Consider the following 26,802-nt stretch of genomic DNA (forward strand, 5'->3'; position numbering starts at 1 on the left):
TATTATATATTAATATATTATTTTAAAAAGCAAAAGCTTCATTGAAATTATTTATTATCTGCATCAAATTCAATGAAATAAAAAGTTGATTTCAGCAAAATATAAAATATTTTAATTGTATCTTTTAATAATTTTATTTTTATCAGTTTACTAGAAATCTCTCATTTTTCCCATTCCATCTCTAAACGTCAACAAACTGTTTATGAAAGAAAAATATTTTCTAAATAAAATATTAATAGGCAAATATAGATGATTCACATGGCTGGTTATATGTAAAATATAATCTAATGCGATCTGCAACCCTTTACACATTTTCCAAGTATACCCACAGAGATAGCTCGTTCGACTGCGCGAGTGTGTGTGTGCGTGTGGGTATGTGTGTGTGTGTTTGTGTTTGTGTTTGTGATTCACTAACTAGTTAGCTTGTACTAAGTCTCACATAGTTTTGGTCTTTTGGTCTAGAGCCTCAAGGCAGTCACTGCATAATTGTGAACGCATAAATCTTGGTCTCTTTTGTTTTCGAGATTTCTATCTTAATTGAAGCTCATTAAAATATGCGTTTCCTACGTCTCCAACATAGTTAAACGCAACTTGTGTTACCTCAGCTAGCTGCTGGCTGTTGGCTGTGGCTGTGGCTGCTCGGCGCTGGCTGATCGAGCCCAGTTATATGTCCATTCATGGAGTTCGAATCGAACCGATGTATCCGACCGTATTCAAATGGCGACTTGGCTGGAGATCGAATTCGAGCTCGGCTTTTGCACTTGAGCAACGACTTCAGCCGCTGCTGCTGCTGCTGCTGCTTGGTGGCTGGAGATCAGATCGCAATCAGCGGCGAAGCCAGCACAAATCCAATACGAGCTCGGCAAGGGCCCACCGCGAATGAATTATTAATAATAAATAAATCATTATTAAAATCAAAATAATACGCAAATATGCATATTATACGACAGCCCAAACACACACACACACGCACACAGATACAGCCACAGATACATATGCTCAAACTCAGATACTCATATTCGGATCCACCACATAGATGGCCATGTCCAAAACTTCATAGCGTTGGCAACTCGTGTTTCTTTTCATGTTTACGCCACTTTCTCATATGCACACACACACACACACATACAATTACACCTATGTATGTGCATGTGTGTGTGTGGTTGTGTGTGCATCTGTGCCTGTACACAAGTGGTTATAATGAATGATTTGTTGTTTTATAATAAACACGCCGAACGGCGTCGCAGTCGGCGTCGCTGCTATGACGTATGTTGGGGACCTGGGCCCCAAGACAATTTCTTCTGTTGGCCACTGCGGCGCTGCCCTTAAAGCCAAGGCAACCCTGGTTGCTTGCTTGCCGCCCTCCTCCCTCTCCCTGTCTACTTCTCTCTCTCCCTCTCTCTCTCTCTCTCTCTTCCCCATCTACAGTTGACCCTTTGGCATGGCGCGTTTTCGATGCAGTTCTACATGTGAGTGTGTGCGTGTGTTTGTTTGTGTGTGTGTTTGTGCTTCTTACCGGGGCTGTGTTGTTGTTTTTATTAGGTATCAAAAACACCTTAAAACATGATTTTGCAACTGCCAAGAAGCGGCCAACGAACAATGGTACAAGAACAAACAATTTGAACAAATGAATGAATGAATGAGAATGAATATATTTTGCAGTAAAAATATTATATAATAATAATATAAGAATAGTGAAAGAAAATTAAATACGAATATTTCATATTTCTGAGCTGCAAAGGTATTGAATTTGAGATATTTAAAAACTGGTTTTGCTGAACTATTTATAAAGTTAACTTCAAAAAGTAATTGGCACTATTAGCCAATTATGTTATCAAAATGGAAATGTAAATATTTTAATAATAATATATAATTTATATAAATAAAAAAAAAAAATAAATAAATAAAAAAATTAGATAGACCTATATACAATACAATATAATACATTTTGAAGTTCTGCATTTTTAAGTTTAGTAATTAGAAATATAAATTTACTGTTAAAAAAAAAAAAAAAAAAAAAAAAAAAAAGCAATCATGGATTCAATTACGGTTTTAGATTTTTCAATTCAAATTTTTAAGCATTGGCTTTTTCCTTTTTTTATAAGAAATATAAGTTTATTATTTTAGAATTCGTATCATATAACGCTGTAAAGCTCAAAATTAAATATGAAATTTTCTTTTAATATTTTTAAATTCCAGTTTTAGTAGTGCATAGCAGTTTGCATGAAGAAATGAGTAGATATATTATTTATCTATATACATTTAAGTACTTATTATTTATTATTTATCTATATAAATTTATGGAAAAAAGTATTTGTAACTGATAACATTTTTTTACATTTTTTAAAACAAGTTAGAGTTGATTTTCTAGCTCAGTAATAATCTTTTTTTGTTTAATTTATTTTTTCGACTTTATAATTGATTTGCGGCCCACTGTCTGTTTTGGGTTATAACCAAAAATTGTTTCTCGCCCTGCAGTCTTTTTTTTTTTTATTATTATTCTCATTTTTGTTTTCTTTTTTGGGCCATGTGTCTGGGCCACTTTGCGTTGTCGTCGTCGTCGTTGAATTCGTTGTCTGCGCTCGAGTCGTTGTCCGAGGGCCGCCAAGGTGCTTATTAAATTCCTTATTTAAAAATACATTAAAAAATGCAAGAAGCTGCCCCAGAACACAGACCAATCCCCGAATGCGGCGAGTCAACTGAGTCAGCTGCTCCCCGGACTCTGCCACAGCGTCTGCTCTGATGCAGTCGCATCCGCTGCTGCAAGTTGTTAACCAATTTTTCAATCGATTTGATTTGCTTTTGATTTTGATTTTTGCAAATGTTGATTAAAAGCGCGCGTTGAAAATGCTTTCCTGTTTCTCTTGCCCTGCTCCACATAATCATCAATAAAACATTTCTGGACGGGGGTGTGCGCCACTTATGGCCTATTAATTGCATGTTGCCGATGCAGTTGCAGTTGCAGTTGCAAGTTGCAGTTGCATGAAATGCAGAATGTTTGCAGTCCATTGGCATTTGAACTGCCAGCAGAGCGTTGTGAGTTATGAGCTATGGGCAATATGGTTATGCAATGTTGGCCAAAAATGCTGCCAAGCACATTAACCTTGGCTGAATATGGGAATTCGACGTGCCTTTGGGCATTGTACGTGTGAACCACAATTGCGCTGCACTGCAGCTAATTGACATTGAGATGGCCGAGACAGAGAAGAAGGCTACAAAAGGTCGATAGGCTGCTTGCTGCGTTCATCTACCTAAGCCCCGAGTGACAATGCCCACTGATAATTGCGTTCATTTGGAAGTTGCCCTTAAAATATGAATTATGATTGCAGCAGAACGTGTCAATTGCAGGACCTGCTGGCAGAGTCTCAAGGTCATTGTGGGACACAAAAAAAAAAAAACACACACACACACGTTGAACGAACAGGCAAACATTTGCGGCCTGTCTTTGCCAATGATATCGATCTCTTTTTTTTTTTTTTTTGCTGCATTTGACTTTGGCGTGGGCGCTGATACAAGCAACAGAATTAGCCAAACAAATTTAGGCCCCGAGACAGCCAAACACACACAAACGTTTGTGGTTGGCTCATATGTGTATGTCAGTGTGTGTGTGTGAGTGTGTTTGTGTGCGTGTGGGGCCCAGGCAAATAAAGCAAATTTACGAATTTATGTTGAAATTTATCGATAATGACTTAAAAGCCTTCAGGACAATGATTTAATGGCTCCGCGCTCAACGTGTTCACACATAACACAAACAACAACAACAACAGCAGCAACTGCTCAGCTCAAGTCAGCCAACTGGCCAATACAGGCAAACAAATCTGAAGTAGGTTCTCAAATCTTAAACCATGTTTAGATACGATAAAAACGGAATTTTTCATTATTTTCTTGCATTTTTATTTTGCATATATGTGTGTTTGTTTATATACATATATATTTATTTGTGGTTGTTGTATTGCTTTTCAGCTCTGACGGCCGCTGCAAATGATCGATGATCGCTGGAAGTGTGCGGCGATTTATTTATGGCTTGATTTGGTTTATACCCTCTGTGAATATTTTTGCGATGGAATCAGTGGCTCCGCCGCCAAGCGAAATTATTGTTCACATTACAAATTGTTTCGAGTGTTGAATAAATCACGAGTGTAAACAATTTAGATTCAATATTGATTTAAATAGAGATTTTGCGCACTGATGCGAACAGCAAAGCAATATGTTCAGATTAGAGATCAGCAGATTAAGGTGAAAAGTGTTCAATCGGCCATAGACGTTTATTAAAATGGGAATGTAAATGAAAATGAAAAATATATATATATTTGATATTTATTCAATGTATGATTTTTGGTTATATTTAATAAAATATTTTTTTTTATTATATAAATAAAATTTATTGACTATTTATATACAAATACGAATTACGAAGCTTAAACAAAAATATATAAATAATATTTGAAAGCTAGTTAATTTTGATTTAATTTACTCTTACAAAATGTTTGGTAATTAATAACTATTATTATTATTTTTGTAGACATTTAACATTTAGGTTTATTCATGTTAAATACTGGATAGTTTTAACTGTGTTTAGTCATTCAAATTGAATTAATTTTTTCAATGTCAAAGTTAAAAATTTAATAAAAATTCTCTTTATGATATTTCGTATTATTTTATAATATATCAATGTCAAGTTCTTCCGAAAAGAGAACACAATAGCTTAAGTGGTGAGTGCATTTACACCACACACAAAAATTCACCACGAGCGCACACAGGGCTAAGTGCCTGGTGAGTTGACTAAACTCCTATATCGTATTCTTATTGGAAGCACACCTAAGCAATAATTACAGCTAGACTCAGGTAAATTAGACCTCCGCAAGACTTATGTGAATCCTCTACACAGTTGGACTCTTCTACTCGCTCAGGTAACACGACAAACAGCATTTGAGAGCTGAGCAAATAAAGTTAGCGCGGAACACCCTGTATTATGAGAGATTTCATCAAAATAAAAACTGACTGTGTAAAGCAACGTCAGGATTTCACTTTGGGCATAAATTACATTACGATCATCTCTGTGTTATGGCAGGATCGATTGATTACGATTACGTTTGAAGTGGAACGAACCAGTTCCGGCAAAAACCTGTCGCGGGAGCGTACCTTCAACTCGTATTTAGTTCAACTTTAATTGTTTTTTAACCAGCTCTGATGCTGTTTCTGCCCCTTCGGCTGCTTCGGGTGCCAAGTTTTGTAATTACCGATAGCCCAAGTGAAATTTGATTGATTTTTTGCGCACTTCTGGTCTGCTCCGCGGCCCATCTAAAACATAAATGTTTCCAGCTTAACGCGCTCAGAATACGAATTCCAAATTTATGCCTGTCCGCTCGGCCGACCACCTACATGAAGGCGATCATAAATTTCGCTCGGTCAGCATTTTTTGGGGGAGCTTTTGAATTGGATTTTGATTGTGGTTGTATGCGAATTGGAAATGGAATTTCGTTGAAGGTGTTATGAGTGCCTTGTGGCTTATCAGCGACTCAGTGAACCCACTGTCGTGGGCTTTGAGAGCGCTGCTGTTGATAAGGCTTAGGAGTCGACGGCTGGCCGGCTGGCCGACTGGCTGGTGTGGCAACCTGTGGACTTGGCTCGGCTGGTGGCCTTACTGCTGCTGCTTAGTTGCTGCTTGAGTTGAGAGCGCGCTGTACATAATTACATAATGGCGCTGTTAACTGTAATAAGCGCGACTTCTGCTCAACCGCCCAATGTGCGCGCTCAGTGTGTGTCCTGGCAAAAGGATTTTTGCTATTCTCGCAGCTCTTTCAGCTGCCTGGCCATAATTTACAGCGCTGCCGTTCTCGTTGCACAAATTGCAGCACACTTTTGTTGCCACTTTGCCGCCAACGTTGCTGCAGCAATTACGGACAACGTTGTCGGCGTTGTCGGCGTCGTCGTTGCCGGCGACGAAGTCGCCGCTGAGCATCATTAAAACCAAAGGTGACAAAAATTAGTAAACAAAGTGTTGAAAATTATGAGGCAGCTACTGCGCGAGTGCTTCAAGGCGTGTGGCAGCAGCACCACATAGACGACAACGAAAAAGGAGAAGGAGAAGAAGAAGAAGATGGAGAAGAGGAAGAGCTAACTACCAGGTATAAGTGCCACTGGTTTGGTTGGGTGGCAACGCCTGCTTCGAGTGTGTTGAGCTTTATTTATGAGTCTGTTGAGCCAACTTCAAGCTCAATTTGTGCACCGATTGGACTCTATAAATTGATGAACTGCATCAAATCAGCGTCAAGCAGTTTCATTTAAATACTGCAATTATTACTAGGAGAATTTCAATAAATCTCTTGATGTTTTGAATATTTATTACAGGTAAAAGTTATTATTTTTTGTGAAATATTTTCATTGAATTTTTTTTATTATGATAAGAATACAAAATTATATTTTGTATTTTTATAAAATATGTTTATTGAAAATACAAATAAACGAAGAGCTAATCCAACACTTTATAAAATGAAAAAAAAAAAAAAAAAAAAATAAAATAAAAAAAAAAATAAAAATAAAAATAAAAAAAAAAAAACAGATTTTTCTCCTTATTTATATTCAATAAAAATTGAGTTTTATAAAATATCAAAAATTATTTTTAGATTGTATAATTTTTGTACAAAATTTTGGAATCACTATTTAACGAAAATTACGAAAATTTTCAAGGCGTGTAAGAAAATGTGAAAGAGCGTTTCATTTGTAATATAATATATTTTTCTTAAAATATTTATTCAATACTGCTAATTGAAACAAAGAAACTTGAATATGTTTTTCCATTTTTTTTTCGCATTTTCCCTTAACAAATGCAACTTGTAAGTCTGTTTACATAATGTAAACTTATTTCTGAAACTGTTTTACAAGTGTTTACAACTGCTGAGAGTGCTACAATAATTAACTAACAATGGTCACATAATTATTATTACTACCGCGTGCTCGTTCACTCGCCAAGTGGATGTCTAATGGCTCATCACTTGACCAGCGAAAACAACTATGAAAACACACACGAAACCAGAAGTGAGACGACAACCACAACAACAGCAACAACAACAATCAATTAAAATCAAAGCAATTTACAATGTAACTTAGGATAGATGGATAGATCAAGAGTCGAGACTGCGCTGAACACTCACTTTTGATTGGATCGGCTGTGGACTCACCTGCGATTGCCATCCAGGGGTAGAAGGTGTGATTGCTGGCCTGGTGTAAACTGCTGGCAGCCGCTGTTTGGGCCGCCGCAGCGCCCGAGATGGTGCAATTGGCATTCCAGGCTGTGGCCGCGCCCACACCGCCGCCCACGCCGCTGGCTGTGTTCTGTGGTACGCCGCCGGCGCTGCCGTTGCCGCCGCCGGCACTGCCGCCACCGCGATGGCTCACTGGGCTGCCGCCCGATGTGTCCAAGTAGCCGCCGACGCGGGAGTCGGGCGTGCAGGCGGACGGACGGACGGGCATGCCACCGCCGCCCGCATTGTTCTGTCCGTTGGCAGAGTTGGGCGCATTGGAGCCGTTGGTGGTGTTGCCAGCGCTGGCACCGCCGCCACCACCGCCACCGCCTCCGCCATTGGTGCCGCCCGTGTTCCAAATGTCCTTGTAGCCATTGACGGCGTCCGCCTTGATGTTGAGGCAGTCCTGTTTGTAGGCGCTGCCGGCATCGCCGTAGATCTTGTTGCAGGCGGCCGTGATGCTCGCATCGTACGGCGAGTCCTGTGTGGTGCGCTGCAGATGGTGGTTGGCGTACGGTGACATGCCCAGCGATAGCGGGAAGCCTCTGTAGGCGGCCGCCGCGGCGCTGGCCGTCGTCTGATCGTGATGCCCGCCCGAGCCCATGGCCATGCCCGTTGCCTGATGCGGATGGCCATAGAAGCCGGAGGCCTGCTCGAAGTAGGAGTTCATGTTGTGGCTGCTGCTGGCGGTGAGAATTTTGGCGGCTAACTGTCAGCAGCTACAGCCGCTACTAAAAGTAACTGCACGCGGCGCACGGCACTCGTATACAAATACTCAACACTCAGTTGTGTTCCACAATGGGCATTGCCTAAGCAATCCTTTGATTAATTCAGTTTAAGTTAATTAACTGCGATATTTTTGTTGTGTATAAAATTTTGGTTTGCTGTTTTTTTTTTTTTTTCTCTCAAAAAATGTTTTAACAATATATTTTTAATTTAATTTTAATTTTCGTTAATTGTAATTTTGTTTTAAAATTATTTATTGCACTTTTTCCGGCCGTAGAATTTTATAAAATATATTTAATTCTGTTTAAATTAAAGTTTCGTATACTTGATTTTGGTTTCGTTTATAATTTTAAAATTTAAATTTTAGATTTTGTTGTTTTCCAATTGCACGCGTGTTTTATTCACTTGTCACTGACACCACAATTCATATAAAATTTGTGTTGTTTTTGAATGGATAAATATTGATTTGGAGTATTCGATGTGGCGCCTATTGAATCACTTTCAATTCAATGCCTCGCTTAGCATTCATAGCGTTGTCATTATTGTGATAACAAACTATTATTATTACGATTATTATTATTATTATTATTATTGGTATTATTGCTGTTATTGTTATTATAATTATTATTGTTATTAGCGACGACGACCGACGACAGCGACGAGCGCGCGCTTCACGTTCAACTGACGCTTCAGCTGAAGATTCAAATTGAAATTCAAATTCAGATACAGATACAAATGCAGATGCGGATGCAGATGCAGATGCAGATGCAGATTGAGATATACACTGGCCACTGGTCTACAGATACGTATGCGAGTGCGAGCTCAGAGCGCGAGGGCCATACAACATTAAAATTGAGCGTACAATGCCAATAACAATAATGCCGCTGATAATGTGGGATAATAAAACAAAGCGCGCGCCTGTTATCCAAACCGTTGCCATCGAACGAATGTGCCACCAAATCGCAGTTGGTTGTGTTTTGACTGAGACTCAACTAAACTCAACTGAATGGCAACGGCTGGGCCGCCGCCAGCAGCGAGCGACGACGGCAGCGGCCGAGGCAGCGGCAGCGGCAGCAGCGCTTTGCCTGTAGAGCTCCCCCGATACGCAGCAGCGACAGGCAGGCAGCTCGCTGGAAGAAGAAGCAGCCAAAACAGAGAGGCCAAACAACTAAATGAATGAGCGAAACTGAAACAGAATGAGCCACAGTCGCTTCACTCGCTGCGCTCACCAAGTGATAAGGGCTACTCAAACCAGCGGCTCGCTCCCTCTCTCTCACCAGTGAATCCGACTCCGAGTCGCCGTGGCTGCTCGCCTGCGTTCATTCCGGGCCGTTTGAGCGCGTTCATTCGAACATGTTCGAGCGCTCGGCTCGCTCTGAGTGGAGAATTCATCATTTGCGCGTGTGGAAAATGCGCTCTGACTGTGGAAATTCATCATGGAGGAGGGCTGATTTTTCTTATAGGCCAGACAGAGCACGTTTAAACTCAAACGATTTTCGCCACTTTTGCACTCAATTTGACAAACGCTCGACGCTCGACGCTCAACGCTCGATGCTCGCCAGTTGCCAGTTGGCAGTTGCCCGTCGCACGCAACGCGCTGCAGATACAAATTCACATTCAGATACAGATACAATGCTGGCTAGCCATGATTTCATGACAAATTTTCCGCTGCACTTTGTGCGAGTTTATTTGGCATAGGAAAATAATTGAACTATACTAATTAATAAATTATAATAAGCAGAGTTGATTAAAATTAATTGATGAAAATTGATGAAAATTAAAAATTGTATTAAAAATTCTTTTAACATTTTTAAAATTAAATTTAGGTTCGATACAAGTGTACATTTAGATATACATATTTTAAAACATTTTCTGAGCATTTTTCTTAACATTTTATTAAAATCATATATGCTTTATTTTATAGCATATTGAAAGCAAAAACCTATTTTTTTCTTATTAAATTCTATTTTATATTTCGTGGACTCTCAATAAATACTTTCTAAGTGAATTATTTCTATAAAATATATAATTAATAAACTGAAGAAAACAAACAATTGATCTGCGGCTTACAGCTTTAATTAATAGCATAATTAAATAGAACTTGCATCTCAAATAATACATATTTTCATCTTATCATATGGGACTTGGTCAGCTCTTCAATTAATTTAGTAATTAATATAGTATCTTGTATCTGCTGCTTGTATCTGTATCTGTTCATCATCATCCTTTATATACATAAATATATATCGACTATATAAATTATTTATCATAGCAAATATTAAATAGTAGAAATAAATAATAATAATAATAATAAAGAAAAGGAATATTATTTGTTATGTTCATTATTATTTTTAATTATAATTTAATTGTAAATATCAAATAAGCTGAGTTTTAATGCGAATCTTTCATTTATTTGTATTTACTTCATTATTCGAATTATTTATTTTATTAAATGACATTTTTATTTGAAAATACAAATTTGAAGCTTGTGAAGGTTTTTTCTTCATTTTCATATAAAAAATGGAAAAATGGAATATATGTATATTTAAATCAAACTTATTGCCTTGCCAATAATTATTGTAAGTTTTAACTCTTTTGTGTAGCAGACTTTTCTATTTCATATTTGTTGCTATAGTAAAAAGCTTGTAGTTTTAATTTCATAGAGTTGCATTATAATAAGGTTAAATTGATATAAAATATATTTGCAGTAATGTTTTAAATACTTAATACATTAAATACTTTACTAGATAGATACTACTCCCGCTGAAGTCACATGACATTGAATACTTTACTTAACTATCTATTCTTGCTGAAGTCAATACAAATTATATAAAGAACATTTATATACAATATATATCTTCCTTCAATATATATCTTCCCTTTTAACTATATGTAGATTCAGATGACTCATGCAGGCATACTATTATTCGAATTTGGATTGAGTTTGTTTCTTATTGGTGTATTTGCAAGATTGTAAAAGGCTTTTGAGTGTCAATTTTATAGTTCTGATTAATCGAAAGATGTATTTAGCGCGTATTTGCCACTGAATATTAATAGAATTTAATTTTATTGGCACTCATATTATTTGTATGGCTTATTCACGGCGCTTAACAGCTTATTACAATTTCTTATATAGCGCGAGTCTCAAAATAAAATGTCAATGCAGTTAGCCAAATGCCGATTGACGTCAATATGAATTGTTGCCCAAATGAAAACATATAAAGATGTATACATATATATTATATAAACACACACATATATTTTCATATTTGAGATGCGCTATTAATGCGTCTCCAAATTGATGCTAATAAATTCATATGCATAATGCAAAGAGATCGGCGCTCGGTTCGCAGCTCGCGCAGTTGGGCAAAACTTTTGCAAATATTTGTCAAAGTTTGCACATTCGCACAAACGGCTCGTAGATTAGAGGCGAACAAACAAAGTTGCTTGCCACAAGTGTTTGCAAAATAAACTTATTATAAGAAGAAATTTACTTTTGTGCAATCTCCCCAGCAACCTTAGCAGCCCAGCAGCCCAGTCAGTCGCAGTCGTCGCTCGCATTCGTTGCCAAGTCTCTAAAATCAACAACATGCGAAAAAGATACAAAAACTTGCACACACACAGCGCACGGATGTCCCCACAAGCACACACACACACACAAACATACAAACACATACGCAGACAGACGGCGACATTTTGCCAAGAGAAACAACAACAACAACAGCAACAACAAACTGCAAAGTAACATGAGCGGAAAGCCAAGCAAAAAAGCCAAAGCCAACGCCAAAGCGAAAGCAAAGCGAAGCAAACCAAACGAAACGAAACGACAGCCAAAAGTAAAAATCGCAGTCGCAACTGCAAACTAAATATCGTGAGTCCTTGTGGCAGCATCACCAGCATCGGCAGTCGCACAGGACTGCGAGGCCAGGGACAGACAGCGAATAGCCTCATAACCATTTGAAGCCATTCGAAGGCGCATAAAAGGATCACAACAATCGCCGAAATGAGCCATAATGAGCTCGTAAAAATTTTGCTACCTAATATACTCAGGAATCTTACGAGTATATTCAAACTTGGTTCGTTATGTGGCTCAATTGTTGTTGTTGCTGTAACTGTTGTCGGGATGTGGCTTCAGTGGATGCTGCTGCTGCTGTTGCTCTGAATCGATGATTGTTGTTGTGGCGGGCTCCTCGCTTGGGCGCCAGTTGGTTGCACAATTGGTTATGTAAGTATTATCGAGCCATGATTGTCTTATAAGTTCATCAAAATAAACACTTTAAAATAGGTTAATGGCGCTTATGATCAGAAAAAGTTTATAATAAATAAAAATATTTCCAAAATTTTTATAAAATATATGTAAATAAAATATTTCAAGTTTTTTTCATACAGATTGTTCCAGGTTCCCTGGCTAATAAAATCAATTTGATAACTCTGCTGATTATATATTTATTATTCTTCAATGAATTCTCTTTATTCCATATTTCCATATTTTTAATCTGCTGATTCCATTTCAACATATATACATATATATTATTATATAATTTTGTTAAAAAATAATAAAGAAAAAGTTATGTGAAGGCCCATTTATATAACTCCAAATAATAAAGCACGCACCAAAAATAAAAAATAAATAAATAAATTAAATTAAGAATAATAAAATAAAACAAAAAATATACATACATCTAAATAAAAATAAAACAAATAATATTATATACAAAAAAATATATATTAAAAATCAAATAAAAACTGTATCAATTTTATTCAAATTATTAAAAATTAGTATCCTGTTTTTTTTTTTTTTGAAAATTTAAAAAATCATTTATAATATTTAAACAAACAATTAAGTATGCATTCAATAGATGCGAGACAATAACAAATCTTTATGGCATGATTATTTGATTCCTTGGCTCCTTTTTCTTTGCAGCTCATTTTGGCCAGAGCTAATCAATGTGCAGCCAGCGTGAGTCCACTTGAGGCAAGTTTAGGGTCCATTGCGTTGGCAATGCATCAAATACGCCTCGTTTCTGGCCCATAAAAACGTCAACGGCGGCCGCTTCAAAGCCAATGGCCTAAGGTAAAACTATTGAGCTTTGGATAACTGAAGGATTGTTCGCATAAATCTGTAAGGCGGCGATAACAGCGCCCTTCAAAACAGCCAACAGGTGCCGCGTCGAGCGCCAGCAGTCGAAATTCCAAATCTCTTAATAGACAGACGCACACAATAAACAAGGGCAATGCGATCCGACGATCCGACGATCCGGCGATCCAGAGATCGAGTGTTTTGTACTTGCTACAACATTTTCGTTTAGTTTTGTGTTTTTGTTGTAAATAAACCTCCGCACATTTGGCGTTTGATGTTAGGGTGGTGCTGAGTGGGGCAACGGTGGGGCCGTTCGCCTTTTGATGTTTTGTTTGCGTTGGCAGCGGCGTCAGCTGCCAAATTGCTGCTTTATTAGCTGCGTAAGTGGCAGCCACAGCACAGCACAGCAGAGCAGAGCAGAGCCGAACCCCACCCACTCGCCAGACATAGATGCAGAGCACATTCAGCCACAGATAGACAGATACAGATACAGATGTAGTTGGAGGCGTCTCACTGTATCGACTGGGCGGCAATCAGCGCCGGCGCTCGCTTTGAGCGATTATGGGCCAATTAAACAGTGGGTGGGTGTGGTAATTAAATTAGCTGTCTAATTGCTGTGTACTTACTTAATCTGCGAGCCACCAGAATGAGCGCAGGCATTAAAATGCCATCCATCAACAGGTGCACCTGAAAATATGCTGACCACCTCGAGAGATGGCTGAAACTCTCACACGGCTGACGCTCTATTCTTGCCTGCTTTTCCCTTCACATATCTCTATATATATCTCTCTCTATATCTGACTCGCTGGCTATATCTGTGCCTTTGCATCTGAACGGTGGCACTCGTAAATTTCCTACTCTCGGCTACTGTTGACTGCAGGTGGGGCGCATATGTTAATGTGTTTGCTTTGTATGCAAATCCAACTCGCAAAACACATTGAAAAGTCTCTTTAAAGTGTAAATTGAAAAAACATGTTTTACAGTATATGTTTTCTTTTATAAATAACTTTTTTATAATATAAAAAATACAATACAGGGAATAGTTTTCTTTTTTTTACAACCTTAATTTATATAACGCTTCTTAAGAACTTTTAAATCTGTGTTGATAAGAACTTTTTTATGAGTCTGTCTGCCTTTTCGTCTGTATGAACTCTTAAATCTGAGTAAGGCAATTTCAGCAACTACGAAAAGTAAATAAATTATTTATACAAGCATACATATATAAATATGAATAAACAAAAAGAAAAAGAAAACCCTTTTAAATTCTCTTCTGCTTTTGTAATACACAAATATTATGCAACAGACTTTAGCTTCAAGACGATTTGAACTAGGGAATTCAGATTCGGCTTGTAGGTCTAATACAAATAATATCTATAATATTTATTAGATTTCATCTTCCAATGAAATGGCAATACATTCAACATTATATTAAAAATTTCAAATAACTTCGGCTCATTCGCTTCTTGTCTTCCCATTCCAAACAAAATTAACTAAAAAATTTAATTTATAATAATAATAATAAGAATATTAATATAGCCCTCTTTATAAAGTTCTGTATGCCCATTAAATTGTGTAACAGTCGCAAGAAAAAGAGGAAATTGCGCTATGAAATCAAATGGAGCCGAAAACATAAAAAGAAGAATACAAAACAAAAACAATGCAGCTTGGGTGCACTTCCTCTGCCCCAGAGCTGCGAGTGGGCTGCGGCAATGGGAGCATAATGTACGCATGGATTAACCAATTACAATGCAATTTTAATTTGCAGGCGGGCGAAATTTTATTGCAAAATTGCTGGGCGCACAAATGAAATCAGCGTCGAATATGGAATGCATTGATAAGGAAATCCTGAGCGAAAAAAAAAAAAAAACATAGCAGAGAGTGAGAGAGTGAATGAACGTGAATGCGGAATATGGAGAATACGAAAGGGATACGAAATGCAAGCCAACGGATTTAAGTTCTTTATTAACACTTAATAAATCATAGAGCGGCGGGCAGTCGCTGCTGAATGGAGCTGGCGGGGCACACAGAGACGGGTCTCGTCTCCAGCTGCCGTCGATTGATGCGGACGAAGGGAGGTGGATGTGGAGGCCATAAAACTAGCGCCAATGCCGCAGTCAGTGCTGTAAATGTTTGTCCATTCATCCATTTGTCCAGCTGTCCGGCTGTCTGGCTGTCTGGCTGTCGCTCTGGCACTATCTGCCACACTGCGACAGTGTCAAGCATAAATCCTCATCATAATTCAAAGCATTGATCATCGCTCCGACTCCCCACTCCGGCCGGCCCTTTGGCAACTGCCCCCCCCCCCCCTTCTCAGCCCGTTGCATGCCGCAAAAAATGACAAATTGTTTGGCGCTCGATTGGCACAGGAATTGGACGCCACATAGACGTCGCCGGATTGGAGCTGTTGTAACTGAATGTGGCGCCTGCGTTTTGCACGTGCATTGCCTTCAGCCAGTTGCAACGTGTGCGTTGCATGCACCACAATAAAATACTCGTAAAATGCAGCGGCCCACAAAAAAGGTAGGCATAAAATTTCCTCTTTCATTTTTAAATGAAAGTTTATTATTGTTGTTGCCTTTAATGTTGTTGTTGTTGCTTTTGTTGCCTTTGTGTGACAAGATAAGGTAAAAGTCGTAAAATTTTATTATGTATTTATGCATTAAACATTCTACATTATGAATTTAATACGGAATTATAAATATTTGCGGATTTAAACTTAACGCCGATTTGTGTGCGAATGCCTCGCACTCCGCCCATAAAATATGCGAAATTTGTGGAATTGGGTAAAGCTGAGCATTAACACATTCTACTAAAAAACTATTTGTTAGACTTTATATAATAAAAATAATAATGGAGTAGCTGTGAGATTTAAACCTATATTGTTTTAAATTTATTAAATTTATTTATACACATTTCTGTAATATATACTTATACATATATTTATATATTTAATAAAAACAATGAATTAATGATGTAAAAAGTAAATTACTTTAAAAGCCTAATAAAAAAAATATAATATAATATTAATATAATATAAAATATTATATAAAAACTTTGTAAAATAATATAATATATAATATATTAAAAAATAATAGTATTTGACAGATATTTAGAAAAGATGAAAAGAAAAGAAAGTTGATGCTTTGTCACTTTCGGATTCTATTGAAATATTTTGCTTGCCTATATTTATATGAATGAATATTTAAGAAAAAAATTTATTTAGATTAATTTATTAATTATTTAATTTTTATTTAATTTAATTTTAAGAAAGGTTACTTAGTTAGTTGGTTCGACTATAGCGATCTTGAATGAGTTTAAGCATCAGCTTTGAGTTATAAGCAGTTCAATTGTAAATTTGCTTTGACAATTTGTGCTCTAAGATAATAAATAATTTTTTACCTAATAAACTTTTGAATTTCTTTTTCACAAGTGTCTTAAACTTAAAATGGTTTTATTCTTAAATGATTTTAAGCTTTAAAATCGAAATATAATAGCTTAATAAATTTTAAATATTTTGGTGAATGCTTTGAGTATATATAATATACAACTGCATTACAAAAAAAAAAAAAAAAAAAAAATTTTAATAATTTTCTTTTGCTTTCTTGCATTTCGAGGTAATTTGTAACTGGTCAAAATATAGGAAAAAATACTCAATTTAAATTGCGCCTATTTAGGATTTATTTAATTTGCAGCACAGATTTGTTGTTTGTGTCTGCATTTAATGAATAAAACATTGTTAACCCACTTCAATGTGAATGTATTTACATATGTTGCACACACATGTAACTCGCATGACACATGATCTGTGAATGTTTTGACCAGGCTTGCAAAAGTGTATGTTTATATATGTACATATTTGTAGATGGATAGAAATTTAGCATTCAGTAGGCGCTGTTTGTTAAGAGAGCTGTTCGAGAGCTGGGCAGAGGCATTTTTCTTCATTAACTAGTGGAAAATCAATAAGCCGTGGGGCCAAGCACGCACGGCAGATCCATGAGGAGGAGCAAGGCGAGGACGCGGCTGTGGCACAGGACGGACGGAGGCGACTCGGGACGGAGACGTGGACGGGCAAGACATACAAATTTTCCAATTAAGCAAAACACGTTTTCTAACGATTATTTTATGCAATCGAAACGAAGAAACGAAGCCAATTAAGACTATCAACGACTCAACGGCGAATGCGACTCTGCATCGCAAATAAATCGTGCGGACTATGGCTAGAAACGGCCGGAACGGAACGGAACGGAGCGCAGGGGCTGGGCAAAGAGGGGGTGGGCTGCTGGCGGAGGGGATTGCCATTTTGATGAATTAATGAATAAGTTGACGTGCCACCGACTGCCGAGCGATCGACTGTCAATTGGATGTGCAACAATTGGGCGTGCATTCGTTAGGGGGCCAGGAGTTGGCTTGAGTTAGAAGCCCGTTTGCCACCAACGTCGACAAAGCGTAATTGCCAACCGGCATGAATCAGCATGGGCGTGCGTTGAAACGGGGCGTGGCCAGGCAGGAGCAACAGCCACAGGCACAATCCATGCCACAGGCATGGCCAAGAGCTGCCACGCGCTGCTGCTGTTGCTGCTGCTTTGCTGATTTCTTGACGAGCTGCATCGTTTAAAATATTTGCCAGAGATCGCATGCGAGTGATACCGAGACCTCAGCACAATTGTGCAAAGCTATTTTCATTTCATTTTTATGCCCAGCATTTCCACAATTCAAATTTGCACACAAAGTGCCAATTTGGCCCAAAACCGTTGCGCGCGCCTTTTATGGCCAACAGTTGCAGTTGCAGTTGCAGTCGACGTTGCCGTTGCATTTGTAGCTGAAGTCGGGCTGCAGCTGTTGTTTACCAGGTGGGGCGGTAGGGGCCAATGCATAATTGAATTGAAGCGCTCTTCGCGTTTCTTCAAATGAACGTCAATTAAAAATGCATCATAAACGCCCCCAGCGCCATTTCATAAACGCAGCCTTAATTTATGCTCTCAACTGCTGCTGCCGTCGCTGCCTCTGCTGCTGCTGCTGCTGTTGCTATTGCTGCCCCGGTGAGCTGGTGAGTTGCTCGCTCCATCAACGCCAACATGGCCATAAAGCAAACCAGAATCACGGCCACAAGCAGTACGATTCCTCGTACCAGTCGCCAATCCGTGCCAGCTAATTGCCTCATGTTGCTGCTCTTGTGGCAACTCAGTTGCTGCACTTACCACTTGATTGCCAGTTGGATTGATAGATGACTATCAAAGCCACTGTTTGATTAACTATGACAAATTAATTAAGCCACTAGAAGTCAGATTTAAGTTTCAAGCTAACAAAATCAGGCACGTACAGCTGATGTAACTATAGAGATGACTAATTAAATGTTAACTTATTATTTAATTACTTTTATGAATAAAATGAATGAGTTATACGAGTAATGAACTCGTCTAGTTAGCTAGCAGATATTTTGACAAATCCTTTTTTTTTTTTTTTTTTTTTTAAATTGCTTAAGGGCTAAATGTGACTTGAATTTTTTAATCCCTAAATTGAACCAAAATAAAACAGTTTTTCTCCTTAATTGATTGTTTCATATTTATAATTATTTATTTTTTAAAATATTATTCCCTATTCCTAATCATCAATTTGAAAACAAAAAAACCATTCAACAGCATATGTAGTCGGTTAATATCTTCGGCAAGGCATCCAACGCCTAAGTATTTTAGCGCTTCAATCCAGATTCATACTCTTGACCTATCAGAAAATGAAAATATATTAAAAATATCAAGTAGTTTAAATATATATTTTGAATATATTTTTATGTAATTTATTTGAATTAAATAATAATACAGTATCTATAATCTTGAATTGTCTCAAAATCATTTCCTATAGTGCTCGATAAATTTATTCATTATTATTACTTTTTTTTTTTTTTTATCAATCTTAATTTTTATTTTTTTAATTTTTCCTCCAGATGTTTGTCATATAGTAATAAATTTATTAAAATTATGATTTACTGCGTTGCCATCTGATTAATATAAAATAGATGATTAACTCAAATTGATATAAATAAGGCTGTCAACTCTTATAGGTAACTCTAATATAAATACTAAATTTAGTATGTACTATAAATACTTACATTAGTGAGCAGAGCTAAGTTGAAACAATTTAAAACAGATAAAAGCGAGCTCCATTGACAGGCCAATTCTTGAAGCTCAGCCATCATTGAAATGTCTTAATTAGAAAGTTTTCAAGTGCTTGCAACCATAGCGGAAGGGAGGTTCACGGCTGAGACAGAGAATTACCCTTTGGGCCAAAGCGGCCAAGGGGGCCAAAGGGGCCAACCCCCGGCTTTAATAGCTGGGTGTAAGGGCGCTGTGGGCTTGCTGCAGTCATCATCATCGGCGCGGCGCCTTGGCGTGTTTGTGTGCAAAGCAGTCATAAAAATTACAATAAACAATCATCATCGCGATCCGTTTACACCCACTTTGCACGTTTTCGCAAGCGCCGGCCATGGAAAGTGAAAAAGGATTTCAGTTTGTGCCACTTCCCACTCGAGTCGGCCAGGCAGGTAACACGGCCGCATGGAGTGGGCGGGCTTGGCTAACTAACCAGCTGGCTAACGAGTAGGCAAAACCGTGAGCTATCGCAGTCAACGAAAAACGCTCAATTAGCCCGGCTAAAGGACTCGCTGCCATTTGGCTGGATTTGATGAGCAGCCAGCAGGCAGGAGGCAGCAGTCAGCAGTCAGCAGTCAGTAGGCCGCACTCAGGGGCGCATGCAAATGCTGCCAATTGCTTGATGAACGTGTCCAAGGGTTCATTCACAGGCCAGGCTAACTCTAGGTAACTCTAACTGTAACGAATGTCTTCATTGCGGCTGTTGCTCTGTCTCTCTCTCTCTCTCTCTCTCTCTCTCTCTCTCTTGCTCTATTCAACCAACGGCGGCTCTTTTGTCCGGCCATTAGCATTATGCATAAGGAGGCGGTTGGCTTTGTTTCACCTCTCTCGGCTCGCTGCTTGGACTTGAGCTGCAATTGATTCTTAACCTCGTAATGAGACGTTTGCGTCTGTCTGTCTTTGTATCGGCATCGGAACTGCTGAGCTACTTTGTGGTTTTGTGGGATTAAGTCATCATCTCCGCGGGTTTCTCAAGCCGAGCCGAGCTCAAAACATTGTTCGCCTTTATTGTGGCCCGCGTGAAAGGTGATGCGATCGAGTTGTATTTGCTTTTGAAGGCAGATTAGAGTTAAGCAATCAAATTGTTCAAGATATAAAATAAAAATGAATGGAATAGTCATTGGTAAACATTTTTTATTCTTTATTTTTATTGAGCTCTAAATTAAATTATATTTCTTGGCCAAGCCAGAATCTATTTTTTTACAAAAAAAAAAAAAAAAAAAAAAAAAAAATGAAATGAAAATAAAAAATAAATAAATAAATAAAATTAAATAAAATAAAGAAATAAATAAAAAATATATATTTTAAGTATTTCTATAGATTTTCTTATTTAAAAATTGTATTATTATTATTTTACATTGTGATGAATGTACAAAATATAATATAAATAACATATAAAATGTGCATATATTAAAAAAAAGAATTTTTGAATATTTCAATATTTGTTTCATTAAATAATATCATTTTTGTTATTAAATAAACACTTTTTTCTATAAAAAAAAAAAAATGTATTTTTTAATGTTTTTTGTATATATTGTAATTAATGTACATTATAAAATGTGAACAATGTAAAAATTTTTTATATATATTTGAAAACTATTTTATTAATATTTAAATATATTTTGTATCAACATGGATATATTTATATTATTTATTTATAAATCTATAATTATTTTGAGAATTTATTTTAAGAAATTAACATTTAATAAGGAATATTTTATTTTTTTTACTGCTTCATCTTTTTTCCTACTTGGCCCATTTGATGGGCTCTTAAATTATGTTATGCGTTCACGGATTAGCTTAAGTATATCATTATTATATAATCTCGGAATTATTGAAAAACAAATGGTCGAGCAGCGACAACCTGTTGTCAGCTCTGTGTCAGGCGGTACTCTCGGCGTATTCGAAGAGAGACCATTTAAATTGTCGTAAAAATAAATTTTATTAGGTTTGCCCACTTTGTGTGGTCGTAAAAAGAAATACAGGCGGCAGCCGACAATTAAATGCCAAGCAGAATAGCACAACAAGCCGAAATGGCATTTTAACAACTATATAAACAAATTGCGGTTAATACAAGCGCCTGGCCCGAATTTTATGTTCTTTTTACGACTTGACGCCACTTGGGCCGATGCGCTGCCAAATCCGCTCACTCACTCAGCTCAGCTCAGCTCGGCTCAGCTCAGTCACTAACTCACTCACTCACTCGACGAGGATCCTTTGGGTCAGGGGTTGAAGTGTCCTGAGACTCTGACCGAGTCATTTGCCAGCATCCTGATCCTGTTTGAGTGCAGTTGCGACTCGCTGGGGCGTTCATTTGCTTTTGCACTCGAGAGTTGGGTTTTACGACTTTTTTACGATCTGTTAGTGTGACATGATGACAATCAATATAAAAGACATAAAAGCCAAGTTCCGTGACGTATGCCATAATTATTTTGATACCCCTCAAACTGCTCAGCGGAGGCTGTGATTGCGATGTTTGCATCCATCAGATGCTCTTTTTTTCCATAGACATAGACATCGTTACTTTTATGAGGTGGCTCGGATGTTGCTGCCGTTAGTTTGATGTTGATGATGTTTGAGGAAACGGTGGTAAAATTTTATTTGAATGCATTTGCCTCCTCCAGCCAGCCAGCCTCTCCTCTGCCGCTGCCCATGCCGGCTGCATATGGACTTTTTATGGCATTTTAACGATTTGTTTTGACTGCGGATTTGGCCAGCATCTTGATGAGCTATGCGCGCAATGCCACAGCTCGTTGGGGCCCTGATTTACAGCCTGGGAGCAGCTTCTTTTGGCCTGCAATAAGAAGGGAATGAAAAGCCTTAGTAATCTCTGCAACAAATGCTCTATTATGCTCTAACTTCTCTAGTTTGATTAGTCTATACAATATGTCTCCTATATGAATGCATGTATTTATATCGAACTGCTTCAACTCGGCCTTCTACGAATACTTTTTCTTGTCGCGTTTCGGTTTTCAAGATGGCAGCTCAAATGCTTGAATTGAAACATATGTGGAACGCCCGTTCTAGAGCTCGGGTTCGGAAAGGCTGCTGCTTCTTAAGTGCCTGCGCAATATGCGGTCACATTAAATCATCTGCTTGTAGTATATCATCTTGGCTTCGGAATGGAGGCAGAGCACTATGCACTCGCTCACGCACAAGTACAGGCCTGACAAATATACCATTTATATATATGTATATATATAGCATATATGCACATATGTATTTCGAAATGAAGTCATTCTCATCCAATGAGCGTCTTAAATGCGCTGCGCATTTGTTTCTGACGAGCGCAAGAGCATCGTATGCTATGTACTTCAATTGAATTAAATTTTGCTGCTGCACAATTTTAATTAATTCAAAGCTCAGTCGTGAGTCTTGAATAAATATTTCAAATATTTAATGCAATTGTTGGAATAAGTAATTGAATTTTGTATAGATAGATATTATAGGTATAAGAAAAATATATTGAAAGTAAATTGGATTCTTAAATATTTTATATAAAAGCTATTTTAAGATGATTTAATGTGAGTCATATTAAATGCTGCAAAGCAAATGTTAGATAAACTCATATAATTAATTTTGCTAAATAGCTAAAATGTATTTATAATTTTATGATTTTTTTAAAGAAATACAATTTCGTTTTTCGACCATATTTGTTACTTTACTCTTAAGGAAAATTTATTTAAAAATTTATTTACTTTAAATTTATTTTTATAATTTTTTTGTTTAAATATTTAAAATTTACATTAAAAATTTAATTTTTTGTATGCTTTTTGACTTTCTTTTAATTGCTTAAACAAAGAAAGGCAGGCGCCTCTTGGCGACAGGCTCACAAATACCATAAATGAATATTTCTTTGCTACTTTGCCTTGGTTTCTATTTTTCGAGAATAAATGAAACATTTTGGCAATGCAAAAACAAGTCGAATGAGCCGAGCCTCAATGCGGCCCAAATCATGTGAGGCAAAAGAGAAAGTTGTTGGCCTTTTGTTTGGTATTTGGCAGTGGTTTTGTTATCAGATGCTCGAGGGCGCGATCACCGCAGCAGCAGCAGCAGGAGCATCCCCGTGACAGACCCAAAAAATCCAAGCCCAATTCCAATCACAGTTGCGCATTACCTACAGTGAAACACCAGACCAGCCAAAAGGCTCGGCTCGGCTCGGCTCGGCTTGGCAATTTTACAGGCATTTACAATTGCAGCGTGTAACGAGCGGGCGACCAAAACGATCCAACGATCGCTCGGTTGTCGGGCTAGTGAAACATATTTTTATGATTTATTACCACGCCGGCAATAATCGAAAGGCCGACGAGCACAATGCCAAGCGCATCTAGCTGTATCTATGTGATTGTGTGTGTGTGTGTGTGTCCTTTATGGACTGGGACTAGAGATATGCGAGATAACAAGCCTCAGCCGTGAGTCAAAACAAATATCGCTCGCTGGCTCTAAGGTCAGCTAAAAAATCTTCTCTCTATCGCCTTGAGCAATTTTTTGTATGCTCGAGGACATGTTGAAAGGCAGCTTCATAGCAGAGCTATACAGTGTTCCGTTTAGTTCTTCAGCATGTTTTCATTTTGTTTTTCTTTTTTATGACACATTTTTATGATTTATGAATTGCTTTGGTTTTTAGCCTATCTTTTCCTTTATATTTATTTTTTTTGGGAACGCGGCCTTCGAAAAAACTGCTGGGAGGGCCCGCTCGCCGATCGTTTAGCAGCCGAAGTTGGCATTATGATCAGCCTTAACTGGCTTTGTTTATAATTGTTTACGTGAAATTGGGCGTACCGATGTGACTTTTCAGAAAATTGTAATTAGGCCATTGTCGCGATAGTCAAAAAAAAAAAAAAAAAAAGTCGACTTGTTGAAAATTGAGAAAATTGGAATAATTAGGTTGAGATGAATGAAAGACATTTGTATATTTGAGTGTATGGAACTGCATTAGTTGATAGAACTGTATTTATTATATAGAGCAAAAAAAAAAAATATTATGAATAATTTCTAATAATTTAAGATATATCTCAATATGATTTCATTTCAGTTGAAAGATAGAAAAATGTAGGATAATAGTATAATATAAAATATAATAAACTATAACAATAACTGGATGAGGGCTAGAAGTTTTAAAATAAATATATGTTTTAAATATATCAGAATCTATATCAGAAGAACTATGATAATTCTATAGACATAATATGCTATTCCAGCTTCACATCAGCTAACAGTTTTTGTCTCAGTCATATGAAGATATGCACATTTTCATATAGTAAACTTTAACAATTGTTTTAATTTAATTTTCCAATTCCGAAAACTTGTTTTAGTGGCTCGTACGAGAAGAGCTCTTCACAATTATGTAGTAGACAAGGCGACATGCCCTCGTCGAGAATGGCTCAGCTCTATGCTGGAAATCTCCAGTGTTTACATTGCGAAAACAATTGAAATCATAACAATAAAATCAAATTCGAAATTTGTGAGTACGCGAACGGGCCACCGCAACGAGGCAACGAGGCAGCGAGGCAACAAGGCGACTTGGCAATGGGCAATCGGCAACCAGTTGCGTCAGCCAACAGAAGGAGAGAGAGAGAGGAGAGGAAGAGACTGCGAGGGGGAGGGGGAGAATTGGCAATGTGAGAAAATGTCTTGCACAAGCCAAATGTATAAAGGTAAATGGGTGAAATGCTTAAGAAAATCAACTCAACGAGCAGCCAGCATGGCAGAACTGAACTGAACTGAACTGAGCTGAGGCGATTCGAGTGCGGCAACTGCTGCAAAGACAGTGCAAACGAAATGGCCATAAACTTAAGCCAAACGGCCAACAGCGGGAGAGCAGCGCGGGTGTGTGCCAGAGCCCAACATGAGGAGCAGGAGCAGGAGCAGGAGCAGGAGTCGATGGCAGACTCAACCAACCAGTTTCGACAACGCGAACTCCGAACTTAATCGAAACATCAAAGGAGTACAGAAGAGAGCCAGCTACAGCAATAGCAACAACAACAACAACAACAACAACAGTAAGAGCAACCAGAAACTTATTAAAAACAACAAGTGCAGCGCTGCTTGGCAAAGGTTGAGGGAGGTGCAGGGGGGACAGCGGCAGGCCACTCAGTGGGTGCTGTGGGGGGGTCTGCGAGCTGCTTGTGCAGTGGCAGCACGTCCCACAGCCCGTCCCAGAGCCCGTCGGACATCGCTGCACTGAGCGAAACGAGAATATCAGTTAATGCCAGCTGAGAATCAACAGCAGCACTCAAAATGGGCACTTTCGGTCGCAATAACCACGACATTTACGATTATTTTACGGCCACTAAAAATCAAAAGTGTAATTTACGGAACCAAAGCAAAGCGAGCTGAGACACCGAAACAGAGACAAACACACAGACAATGCCAAGCTGTGAGTACAATTGAGTGAAAGAGAGGGGGAGCAAGAGAGAGAGGGAGACAGTTATATACTACTGCATAGAGCAACGGTATCAATGCAGCTTTGATGATTGAGTTGATGAACTCTGAGTGCTTGGCCTGGGTCAAAGGCAAAGCTGTGAAATGTAGAGGAAACAATGAGAGACAATTTAGCATCAAATGAACTGAAAACGAAGTAGATGAAGGTGAATAAATATATAAAATATATTAGTATACTATAATACATCAATTTGAGTAAAAAACTGCATCAGTATATATATTTTATTTTTTCTTTCTTTTTAATTTATAAGCTAAGTTCAGTAAGTCTCATAGAACTTATCCTGCACAATATTCATGATTTAATGATGTGATTTTTATATGTTTCCAATGAACTGTATTCTCGTTAGTTTATGCCAAATAAATATAATACAATATACTTATAATATTATAATTATACTTATAATGTAATATCAATCAATCTTATCTTATCAATCTTATTTATTTTATATTACATTAATTAAATATTATATATAACTAAAAATGTTAATACCTATATAGAAACAACCCACATAGAAACGAAAAAATGTTTTCATATTAGATATTATATATATTGCACTAAAAACGTCGTCTGCAGAAATTATTAACATTCAAATGATCTTATAAAAAAAAAAAATTAAAAAAAATAAATTAATTAAAAAACAAATAAATAAAAATAAATTAAATAAATGAATAAATTAAATAGAACAAAATCTTCATATTAGTAAAATTAAATTAATCACAATGAATTTCTTTCCATGAATTATATATACATAAATTAAACTTTTTTTTGCTTAATTAAGTTAATGCAGTGCAAACTATCTATAAGGCCCAACTCTTTGTCGTCTTCCAATATTCGTCTTTTTTATTGAATTGATATTGATGTATCAATATCTAGGGAAAGCAAAATATTATAATTTAATCAATATTTATGAAGAACAAAAATAGCTGAAAATAAAAAAACAATAGTTCAGGTTCTAAATATTCAGGCAAATTAATTAGAAACTTGGAGTATTGCAAAAATAGCTAAATTGATTTAAATAACAATGGGCTTTGATTTTATTGCCTATTAATTGTAGTCTATCAGGAGGGATAAAATATAATAAAAAATGTGCTATCTATTCGGGGATCCCTGAGATGGTGGAAAATATATCAATGAAGAAGGTGAATAGCAAATGATTCCGTT

The 26,802-nt window shown here is 37.3% G+C and overlaps 1 protein-coding gene and 1 long non-coding RNA gene across 7 annotated transcripts in view; both read right to left on the bottom strand.

The window, feature by feature from the left end:
• The window catches only part of LOC6573700 (homeotic protein ultrabithorax), a 100,443-nt gene extending 91,423 nt beyond the window's left edge, over positions 1–9,020 (bottom strand). The window contains exon 1 of one of the 6 annotated variants that reach the window (XM_015167071.3): positions 7,155–8,980. In XM_015167071.3, coding sequence (XP_015022557.1) covers positions 7,155–7,914 — 760 coding nt within the window. In that variant the 5' untranslated portion in view covers positions 7,915–8,980. Of the gene's footprint in view, positions 1–7,154 lie in introns of all 6 variants that reach the window. The other 5 variants (XM_001999730.4, XM_044007223.1, XM_015167072.3 and 2 more) reach the window with 5 other exon arrangements.
• An 11,882-nt stretch (positions 9,021–20,902) lies between these two features.
• LOC122756822 overlaps positions 20,903–26,802 on the bottom strand; it is a 33,389-nt gene continuing 27,489 nt past the window's right edge. The window contains exon 3 of the long non-coding RNA XR_006356670.1: positions 20,903–21,990. This is a non-coding gene — a long non-coding RNA (uncharacterized LOC122756822). The remainder of the gene's footprint in view (positions 21,991–26,802) is intronic.

The sequence above is a fragment of the Drosophila mojavensis genome, unplaced genomic scaffold (genome assembly GCF_018153725.1).
Source record: "Drosophila mojavensis isolate 15081-1352.22 unplaced genomic scaffold, ASM1815372v1 contig_16, whole genome shotgun sequence".
NCBI classification, from domain to species: Eukaryota; Metazoa; Arthropoda; class Insecta; order Diptera; family Drosophilidae; genus Drosophila; species Drosophila mojavensis.